The following is an 11150-nucleotide window of genomic DNA, read 5'->3' on the forward strand; positions in this document are numbered from 1 at the left end:
TTAAGTATTATATGGTATTACAGGATAATATAAAGATTACGGTATTACAGCTAGAATTATAGGTTATTATAAGATACTATTCAGAGTGTCAGGTAATTTTTGGAAGCTAAAACACTGTTAGAAAAACCTACGGTAAATGTCTACGGTGCGCCCCGTCAATTTGTCACCAGGTCCGCCGCCGTTATTTTGGCTTACGGTCCACTCCGTACGGGATGTACCGTAATTTCGCAAACTATCCCATTTGTCAATACAGCACTTCCTTAACACAGTAAAATACGGTCCATATCTCCACGGTCCGGTCCGTACATAAAATTTACGGGACGGACCGTAGGCAAACCGTACTTCCTTACGGTATTTTTTAAAGTGAAGTTCCAGTGAAACTCTTCAAATGCTCTCAATCGCTTAAGATTTACTTAAGTTGACTACTCAGGCCCTAACGGTTGAGCCCCGCGTAGTTTGAAACACGTTGTTTCTGGTTATTGTTTAGAGTTACGATTCAGTTGATAAAAACTGGGTGGGTCATAAACAGGTTCCTCTTTAAACGAATCAAACAAAATAAAAGTTCCGTGAACTTTGGGTTTGAAACGACAACTTTTCATACTTCAGTTCATGTAACCCAATGATGACTTAACACGCAAGATATCTGAAGCCAGGATAATGATAAAACCTTTCTGTTACTTTCAAAATATTTGATAGACAAGTCATTTTGGGACAGTTTTGTGAACAAAAATAATATAATTTGAAATATGCCCAAAACTCTTTTCTTAAATAAGTTTTTGCAGTTGTCATTGGTTCAGCCAAAAATTACTTGTCGACCAAATAGTTTGAAAGTAACGGAAAAGTTTAATTATTACCCTTGCCACAGGAATCTGCGCATTATGTCGTAGGTGGGACAATGACTTAAATATTAAAAGTTGTTGTTTCCTCACAAACCCAAAGTTTACGTAACAAGTTTTTTGTTTGTTTTGTTTTCAAATAAATCGGTTTAATACCAACCTAGTTTTCATCAAGAGAATATTGTAAGTATTATATAATATCATGGGTATAATACGGTACTACAAGGTCAATGTACCCAGTATTATACGAGTCGACCACCCCTCGACCAACGGTGAGATCGGACAATGTGGGAGTGAGAGATCGGACGACGTTATTACGACATGTAGAATGACCACACCGCTTTCACACGGAAAAGTCTGGTTATTCGTTTCTGCACATTATTTACAACATTTGCTAACGGTGTGTAATGTGGAATGAATGGTATGGTTCTAATCTATGTCCAGGTCAGCGAGACAGAAAACCTCCGCAAGAACCTAGCTGTGGAGCGGATGATCGTGGAGGGTTGCGACATCCTGCTGGACGTCAACCAGGTCTTCGTCAGACAGGGTGAGTGTCACGTGGTTACAGGAATGCATCTATAATCGATTTTTGTTAAATCAGACAAACAAACAACACACAAATAAGACATCCGCCTGCTCGTCGATATTATTTTGTGCTAGATGTTTCCTTTTGAGAGGAGAGGGAGAGGGTGGAAATCGCATTAGAGCCATCGCCTCTCTATTCTCGCCTCAGCTATTCGTCACTGTCCCCACCCTCCGTTACTGTCTCCACTCCTGCCACTTCTCTTCGCCTGTCCCTCTTTCCTGAATCTGCGCGCGCCACTCCGCGTCGTGTCTCGTTGTGACGAGATCTTCGTGGATTGTCGAAAACTTCATGGACCGCTCAAACTTGTTGCTCCCTTTCCGCCTCTGCCTCCACCCTCTATCCTCCACGGACCACCACCCTACTCCGTCCTAGCCAACCCCCTGACCCCTCCGAGCCTCTCCCAGCCTTGCTGATGAGCAGCCCAAATATTTGCCCCTTTTTGCAATGTCTACTAAGGAAGTCTCCGACTTGCCCCTCTGCCTCCTCCACTTCCACCTTCTCCTTATACCTCTTTCGGCTTAGGTCAGATGCTACCAAGAAGCACTAAAGCATCGCACCTTCCCTGCATTTTGATCAAACCTTTGCCCATGCTCTATGGAGAAACAGACCCACCCTATCAACCACTCCTACCTCCACCTAGCCCGTACCCGAACCCCCACACTCTCAGCCCATTACTGACAAAGACCAAATGAAGAAGTTAAGTCAGATAACGAAGTCAAATAACATCGTACGCAAATTAGCCAATTGGCAATGGATAATAAAGCGTTTCCTGAGTCGTCAGAATTAACGGCAGACACACAAACGCGAAACTTTTTGCGTCACTGAAGAAATAGCCTTCGCTATCGCTCAGCAAACAACTAATCAGTAAGGGGCTAAAAGTACACCCCAGCCCCCACCGAAGCCCGGAGGGTGGCGATACGAACGAGTGGGGCGGGTCTGGCCTCCCCCCTAACACTATACGCCGACACCGAGCGCGAGAACCCGATCTGCTCTGAGAGAGTGGCTCCGCTTCCTCAGAGGCAGAGTCAGACTTAGATTAGCGGCTTTATACGCCTCGTTCTACTGAAGAAAAAAGAGGGCTTCGGGCTCCGGCTGACCTGATGGTCCTGGCCACTCACTCTTATTTCCAAGCGCATTCCATGGAGGGAACCATGTGGATTGTGGATACCGTTCCGCGAATCATGCGGTGATTTTCGGGAATCAACGGGAATAATACGACGAGTCATACGACGGCAATCGATGGGTACCCTGTAGAGTAAAAAGAATAAGGTGCCTCGTCCTCAGCAATACGTTGTTTTTACCCTCCGAAGATATTTTGTTCTCACTTTTATTTATCTGTCCCTTTTTTTGTCCCATATTTTGTACTTAGGCGTGTACACATTAATTAGAGTAATATACATGCTATGAGCACTTTATTTAAAGCTTACGACGTGCACATTTGAATTGACAAAGATTAATATGCAGTTGAGAGAACGTGGGGAAGAGTTTAGTTTGTCCAAAAGGGGGCCATCTGCTGCATTCAAACTTGTTGCTGGTGTCTTTGCAGGGACCCTGATACAGTTGCCCAACGACAAACGCACCAACAGGTCGCGCCTCGCGAGTTTCAAGAGCGAGAAAGAGGCCGTGCGCCAATGCTTCCTTTTTTCCAACCACCTCATCATCGCCACCAGGTGCGTGCCCCCCTGCACCACTAAGCACCGCCACCTTGTCACTTGCAGCAGGTGATTGCAGACTTGTCTTTTACCTGTCCCTCATAATGTCTCTATCATGTCACGTGCAGGAATGCCATGTGTGGATGATGGCTAGCTGCGATGATTGACTCCGTGTAATATTGTGAATATGTTGATATAAAAGCATGTATTTACCCGCCCACCTTTTCCTTCATATAATTGTTATTTTTATTGTGCGATGCATCCACTTTTCGCTTACCTATCGGAGTCGATAGAGTTTTGGTATAATTTCGTTGTTATTCCGTTTGTACTATATTATTATAACTTTTTCTAATATTTGATGGATGGGCTTTATAAAACATTTCGTGCTGTTCCGTTATATTCTCTTTTACTTGCCCACTCGCTCTGCCTGCATGTGTTTGGTTGGTTGGTGTCGCTTGGTGTGCAGGTTGTTGTTCTCTTTCATCACTTCCCTCTGCACAACAACATACTTCACTTCCCATTTCTTTTTCATTTCTGGTGGATTTGTTCTGCTGAGGCGAGGCGACACACGGTGAGGCAGCTCGCCTCAGAGGTTTTTAGGACTGTGATTGGCTCTGCCAAGCTGCCTTAACTGAAATGTTTCACCGTGAGTGCCTCACCGTGAGATTGTGCATCACTAGACTAACCCACCATTATATTAAACTTACAATTGAATTGTATCTTCTTCGTGTCACTTTTTGACGAAGCTCGCCTGTAAACATTGTTTCAGTGTGAACATTTTTCAGCTTCTCTTATGTTCGTTTGCGTGTGTCGTGTGTCGTTCATTTGATGTTGATGAATACCCCCTTGCTAGTCTTGAGCGGCACCCTTTAACAAGTTGTTCTATGCAGGGCCTCCAACGGCCGTTTGCACCTCGTGCCCAACGTGGGCAAAATTCCCCTGGCTGATGCCATGCTAATAGAGGACCCCAGCGACCCTGGGACTGCGGATGACGACGGTAAGGAAGCAGAATACTTCTTCCTGGTGGATAACGCGCGTGAAACTGAAGTGGCTACATAACGACCGCGAAACTTTTCTCTGCTGCAGAGTCGTCTATCTGCTCGATGTCCTCCCAGTCGTCTGGGGTAAGCGAGGCGTCGAGCCGGGGGACACCCTCCCAGTGGCACAACAAAGACTTTAAGATCGTCGTGGACTCCGTAAAGACGGGGTCCGGCTCTTGCTCATCCTCCGTGCAGATTTCGGTCCATCTGCTGGCCCCGACCATGCAGGAGAAGGCGGCATGGATCTCCGACATAACACAGGTACGTTTTTCGGCATTTACTCTGAAAACACCGAAACTAATGGGTCATATTAGGCGCTGATTTAATACCGATGATTAATTGGCGTGCGGTTATCTACCAACGCACAGTGTGAAATGTTTGCAGATCGTACTGTTAATTTTAATTAGTTCATAAAACATTTGTTCCCTTGCACAGTGCATGGACAATGTCCACTTTAACGACCTACTCCACATGTCCATCTCGGACACTTCTTCGGTCACCATGCCTCAGTCCATCAAGAACGACCCCAAGCTCTTCAAGGATGATGTTGACATCCGGTTCAGCCGGACCCAAGTCAACTCCTGTAAGGTGAGCTCATCCTTCAACTAGGCTAGAACTGGTTTTTATAGATAGGTAAAAGTTGAGTTTGTCAAGGACCGCAGTGTGTTGCATGGGATAAGTCACAGTAATGTGTGCCGTATCATTTGGTGTGCGTGTGTTTCATAAGGCACAACTTTGTGTTTTATTCCTCTGCATGGCTGACACCCGATCAGGAGGCTATTACCATTTATTTCAGCTTAATTTGTTTGTAGATGAAGTTACATTTTTTGGTCCACGTAACGATTGTTTTTGTTGTTCAGGTTCACGGACTGCTCGTAGAGGGACACCAGGTGAGGCAATGCACGCCAGGCACGACCAGCACGTAAAACACGTGCATAGCGCTTTGCACCCCTCCTCCTTGCTGTCCCCTCTGCGTGTGGCAAAAGGTTCCACAATTTGTATCTTGATTAGTCTTGCCTTTCGCAGCACCCATATATTCATACTGTCTTTACTTAACCAATAATAAATTATAAACAAAGTAATTTTAGAAAAAAATGTAAACATGAACTGCGAAAGGAAAGGTGTAACAGTGCAGTTTACATATACGGTGTCACTTAGGTAACACATTCATTGATGTATCAAAGGTGTGCCAGGGGAAGGTGGCAGTCTAACTTTAGTTGCCTCCGGTGCGTTCACTTTTGTCGTAGTCTCATTATACACCTTTGTATACGAAATTTCCGAACCATAGGCTTTCTTTCCTGCAAGACTCAAGTAACCTTCAAGAAGAGAGAAAGTTGCCACCATGTGTAAATTGTGCTAATTTATACATTTTTATCAGTGAGCGTTTGGTTGTATGTGTTAACGACCACGGCTGTTTTCAAATATCGGCGAATATGTATTTTCGTAACATGTTTGCCTTCATTCAATAACGCTCTGCAGTGGTCGAATGACTTTATAATGCTCGATTTTTAACGAGTTGGGTGACTTATTTTTAAGGGTTTGTTTTGCGGTCATCCCGAAAAGAAATCGTTTGCTCTCTTGGAAGGGCCTCTGTCAATGTTCTTGGTTGAATCCCTTGCAAAAACTGGAATCCTTTGTTTCTTTTTTTCTCTTTATTTCCCTTACTTTGCTTTGCGGCGCATGCTTCTCCTGGAGGAACCTGCGTTTTGCCTCCCGCTGCAACCGCGGTACTCCGTGTGATAACGGTCTGGCGTGCCCTCTGCTTTGTCAACTCTCCGAGGCACTCAGTGTCGATCCTGTGGGGAGCCACCCCTCACGTCAGACCAGCCACGGCTTCCTTTTCGTCTCACTCTGTATTATTTCTGCTCTACCGCTCAGGCAGACGGACGCACTCGCCGCCCTGGCCCGCTGTGGCTTGTCCTGGCCTCCGTCTTGGCTCTTCCCTGACCTGCTCTAGCTCATCCCCTGGCTTGTGCCCACGCAGGTTCCTCAGATCCGGTATGCCACGCCAGAGCGGCTCCTCGAACGCCTCACGGATCTCCGCTTCCTGTCGATCGACTTCCTCAACACTTTTCTGCTCACGTATCGCGTCTTCACGGACAGCGTCACGGTGCTTGAGGCCCTGAAGAAGGTTTTCTATAACGCTGATCCACCTGAAATGTCCAACGACGGCATAAGCATGTAAGTGTTCTCACCTCGAAAACGACCAATCAACCCAGTTTACATTCGGATCAAACATGGAGTGCACTGCACTCTAAATGACAAGAGACATTTTTTGCTCATTGCAAAATGCTTTTGTGGGCACATCCGCCAAACAACTTGAATCCTGAGTAGTGACAAATTTGTACCTGAAGATATATTCAGAAAGGGATAATAAAAATTGGGGTAAAACACTGGAAACGCAAGTGTATTAATGTCGCACTCTTGCAGGTGTGATTTGTACAGTTAGGGGGTAAACGTGTGAAATTTCTCGGAAAAATTCACACGTTTGCACCTTTAAGTGTACAAATGGATATTCACACACCTGCTTAAGTATGCGACATCCACGCACTTGCGTTGCGTGTGTGTGTGAGTGTGAGGTGTGTGTGTGTGAGTGTGAGGTGTGAGTGATTGGGTCGTGATTGTGTGTGATTGTGTCATGATTCTATATTACTGGGTCACAATTGTTTCTGAATGTTTTTCCCCGATGTACAAATATTGTGTCCCAGTTCCACACCCCTCGAGGCTTTGCTATAGCTGAACCAACAAAAAGTGAGGTGTGTCCAGCTGATTGGTCAAGTCGTTTCCCCTTCGCCCTATAACACCTTACAGTTTGCCGCCGTGCGTAGGCAACCAAACGCGGACGACTGTGCTAGTGGACGAGTTACCCACCTCTATTTCCAATATCTGTCCTTACTCTCCCACAGCCTGCTGGAGGACCAGATATCCGGGCTCTTCGAGGGCGATAGACGCCGCAGTAGCGCCTTTACGACTCCAAGACGCGTCAGCGGGGCTAGCTCGGTGTCCGGTAAGCAACGAGTTTTGACGAGAAAAAAAGTTTCCGACCAGTAACGGATCGTGAAAGCAGATGATACCAGGTCAACAATTCTATTCCAGTCTATAATATTTAATTCTGTGGCAGTTCACGGGACGAAATACTTGCACATATATAACGGTAATTTACAAATCTGTATTTACACTTTAGTACGCGTATCTGTGCAGAAATAAGCTGTCCCGCATTCCCCGACAGCAAACGGTATATGAGCTTGTTATTGGTTCTCTTTACTTTTTCTTAATCGAGAGTACGTAAAAGCAACTGACTTCTTACATTACTCATGTATATTTATGTATGTTTAGTGTAAGTTTAAGTTTGTAAGGTATCATCTGCTAAAAATCGGGATACGAATCTATCAGTTTCTTAATTTCACTTTTTTACCTGCAGGTTACGGCTCTGAGATGAGTGACCGCAGTCATAGCTACGACTCGCAAGGCTTCCGCTGGCGGGCTAATGTCCGAAAATGTGAGTATTTTTACCACGTATTGATAATGGCATACTCAATCAGTCGTGAGTGCATGTTTGCAATTTTCGTATCCTTTACAGTCGAGGAGGAGCATATGAACCGACTGAGGGAAGGTGTAGCTGGCGCGCTTCAGCAACAGCAGCAGCAGCAACAACAGCAGCAGTCACAGCCCCAGACGCAGCAGCAGCAGTCGCAGCCTCAGACACCAGTGCGCCGTGTGTCAATCCGCGTCGAACACGAAAGTGAGGACACGACCCACCTGATGGTCCCAGGCGGGGCTGGTGGAGCGACAACCACGACGTGCAGTGCGTCGAGCAGCTCCGAGACGTTGGTTGGTAACACAGCCGCGCCCTCCTCGCCCAGTGGGCTAAGCACCGTGACCCTGGTGCCCTCTACCAGCACCAGCCCAACACCATCAGTGCAGGGAAGCCAGGACTCGTCAGGCAAGAGCCAGGAGTCCGTCAACACCGTCATCGAGAAGGAGCAGAAGGAGGGGCAGGGCGAGAAAGAAAGTGAAAAGGAGAAGGAGCGAGCCGAAGAGAAAGAGAAGGACGAGAAGGAAAAGGAGACGGGGAAGGTGAGGGGAGAGGTTGTACAGGGTGGTCCGTCAGCGTCGTTCTTTCTCCCGAATATACTGTACCGAACACGGGCGTGCTGGCGGGCTTGTCTAACGTCACTCACCGAGGTGTCTCACGGCACCGTGTGAGTATGCATGCAACCCGTCCGGACGCCTGCATCCGGTACCAAATAACAAAAAGAAAGAAGCCGCAGACGTACTGCCGCGCATAAAAAATGTTGCTGTGTGACCACGATATTGTGTTGTAACGCTTACTTCGACCGTTCCAGGAAAAGAAGAACAGTCAACAGGACAAGGAGAAGAAAGCCAAAGGCAAGGACAAGGCAAAGGACAAAGACAAGGACAAGGACAAACTGAACGGCGAGGAGAGCGAGAAAGACAGGTACACGTAGTTAAGGAATGGACTGTCATGCATTTTATGACGTTTATAGTGCTGACGAAAGATGTGGTCAGAGGTTCGAGTATCGTTTGCACGAGTAGCCCGCGGCACCTAGATGCGTTTCCGCTCGAAAAGGTGCCAAAGTAGCCACTGCTAACACCGTCACGTGTCTAGCGTGCCACTGACAAACACTTCACGTTTGTGTAACACTTGTGTTTCACACTGGTAATAAAGTGTTTGTCAGACGCACACTACTAATGACTGCGAATACGCTCGTAAGAAACGTAAAATTCAACCATGCTGACACCCTTTAATGCCTACTGTAATTCGTTAGTATGTCTCCCAGCAGTACCTTTTTTGCATCCCTCGGTGTTCGGCCAATTTGCTTGAAATCGTAACAAACGATCGCCTGTCCGTCACGATGAGACAAACCTTTGCATGATTCTAGAGCTAGTTTGCCGCCCCTGCCATTAAATCCATCCTTGCCGTAGACACCCTTTGCACCGTCCGTGCAGTTCGATTTAGCCACCCCCTCCCCTCAAAACCAAAGCATCCGATCCCGTGAATGTGCCCTATCACACTCTGCCAGTGACACTCTTTCCTCTTGCATTTATCAAGAGCTTGACTTACTGAAGGCGAACGCCGGCGGTTGCTGTAGTCTGCGCTTGCTTACTGACCTAGGGTCCCCCCTCTCCGCTGCCGCAGCAGCCGCCTGGGGGACCGACGCCCCTCGGCGAGCGAGCGCAGGCCCTCCATCATCATGACGAACGCGGCAGGCCGCATGGAGCGGCGCCTCTCGTACAGCGAGCGCCGGCCCAGCGCCGACAACTCTTCCTCGTCGTCGCGACGCCCCAGCTCGGCCGAGCGCCGGCCCTCGTCCTGCGACCGCCGCCTCTCCTCCAGCGAGCGACGCTCGCCACGTAGCCAGGTGAGCTCACGTCCCGAGTCCCAAGCAGTCGCGGCCGCCGCCGCCCTGGTAGGCAACCCATCGTGCAGGGCAGCTCGACGGGTTGCCTACCACAGCTCACGCGACAGACAACCCAACCCCAACACCTTGCCTTTTTCTACTTCGAACTTTCCACGTCTCAGGCCAAGAGAAAGAGCTCGGACTGCGGGGGCAGCGGATACGGTGGATCGTGGAAGCGGGACAGCATCACGACAGACCCCTGGACGTCGGAGGACAGCCAGGACACGCCCCGGTCGAGCGCGCGCTCTGCTTCCATCGCCTCCTCGGCGCTGGTACGTGCACGCACACGCCAGTACACGCCAGCCACCCTCTCTCCTGCTGCATTATGTGTACACGTCACTATGTTCTGACGCAGAGCTACTACAGCGGAGGCCGCCGCCTCACACAGGACTCTACCATCTCCATGATGAGCAGACCGAGTATCCAGCACGACCTGCCGCAGGTCTCGAGCAAGGCCGGGGTAGTCATCACGTCCTCCCGGCAGTCGCACCGCAGGTTGGTCTCAGCCCCACCCCTGTTGTCGAATGGGTGGCCTATCTCGCCGGCGCCCTCCCCTCAACACAACAGCCGCTTGAGATATACTCGCTCGCGTTATCGAGGAAATGAAGTGCGCGTACAATTTTTGAATATTCTTTTACGTAACTGCTGTACGCGATCAATATTCTTTCGTGTTAATGAAAGATGCATGCTGTTTGTGCTAACACCAAGTCTTCGTCTGTCTGTCTCTGTCACTCTCACTCTTGAACTTCTTAATTTCTGTTAGAGTGCGTACACTCACTTTCGGCGTCTTATCACATGGTCATTGAGAAAGGGACCAAATTATAGTTGTTGTGATGCAAATATTGAAAAGTCTAATTTTCTCCATTCTCAATCGCTGTGTTTTGTGACTCGCGCCATCGCGCCACATCGCTAAATCATGCCCATTCATTTTCGTCTTCCATCTGCACAGGGCTCTATCGTGTGTTAGATATTTGCTGTGTGTTACTTTTTCTGCAGCTGTTTGTGTGAAATCTATTAGTTGTGTTGGCTCTCGAGCCATTCACCAACATGCGCGCTCCGTTCTAAACCACGTGTTATGGAGCGGGGACCTGCTGGTGGTGGCTCGAGAGTTTCTCTTTGTGCGTGAGTGTGACTGTTGTGACCCTCTATTGTCTGTGTGGTGGGTTGTGGTGGGACAGCATCGAACCCGACTTATGGTGAGTAAACAGCTTCCCTCTTCGATACGGCGCTTCTCCTCTAGAGCTAGAGACGGTTGCTTGGACGGGCTGCAGCCGCTAAGGCTCTTCTCACCAACAAGTATTTTTCTCATTACCTCATCACATGCGATACGTAAAGAATATTTCGGTCGTTTACAGTGTAGACTGTTAAAGGACAAATGGCAAGGTTCCCATCTAATTGTTCTTTGAGAAGCGATAAGCTGGCATCAGCAGCCCGTCTCATAGGGATCGTCTCAGACTCCGTCATAGTCTACCCTGTGCTCCTCTCCTCTCCTCCTTGTAGCATGGGATCTCGGCATGGTGCCTCTGGTACACACGGACGCACTGCCTCGCCTTACCTTCCATAGTGAAACACAGTAGATCGCTTTTTTTTAACTTTATTTATGAATCTTTTTA

The 11150-nt window shown here is 48.1% G+C and overlaps 1 protein-coding gene across 1 annotated transcript in view; it reads left to right on the forward strand.

Annotated features, from left to right (window-relative positions):
• LOC113215129 (ras-specific guanine nucleotide-releasing factor 2-like) overlaps positions 1–11150 on the forward strand; it is a 141328-nt gene that overhangs the window by 116555 nt on the left and 13623 nt on the right. Inside the window, exons 10-22 of the mRNA XM_052266547.1 lie at positions 1281–1383; positions 2969–3092; positions 3965–4071; positions 4161–4375; positions 4550–4702; positions 6099–6295; positions 7021–7121; positions 7536–7613; positions 7695–8191; positions 8461–8573; positions 9252–9498; positions 9660–9809; positions 9893–10297. Of these exons, the coding sequence (XP_052122507.1) occupies positions 1281–1383; positions 2969–3092; positions 3965–4071; positions 4161–4375; positions 4550–4702; positions 6099–6295; positions 7021–7121; positions 7536–7613; positions 7695–8191; positions 8461–8573; positions 9252–9498; positions 9660–9809; positions 9893–10297 (2490 nt within the window). The remainder of the gene's footprint in view (positions 1–1280; positions 1384–2968; positions 3093–3964; positions 4072–4160; positions 4376–4549; positions 4703–6098; positions 6296–7020; positions 7122–7535; positions 7614–7694; positions 8192–8460; positions 8574–9251; positions 9499–9659; positions 9810–9892; positions 10298–11150) is intronic.

This window comes from Frankliniella occidentalis, unplaced genomic scaffold, assembly GCF_000697945.3.
Source record: "Frankliniella occidentalis isolate FOCC.00 unplaced genomic scaffold, Focc_3.1 Scaffold40, whole genome shotgun sequence".
Lineage (NCBI taxonomy): Eukaryota > Metazoa > Arthropoda > Insecta > Thysanoptera > Thripidae > Frankliniella > Frankliniella occidentalis.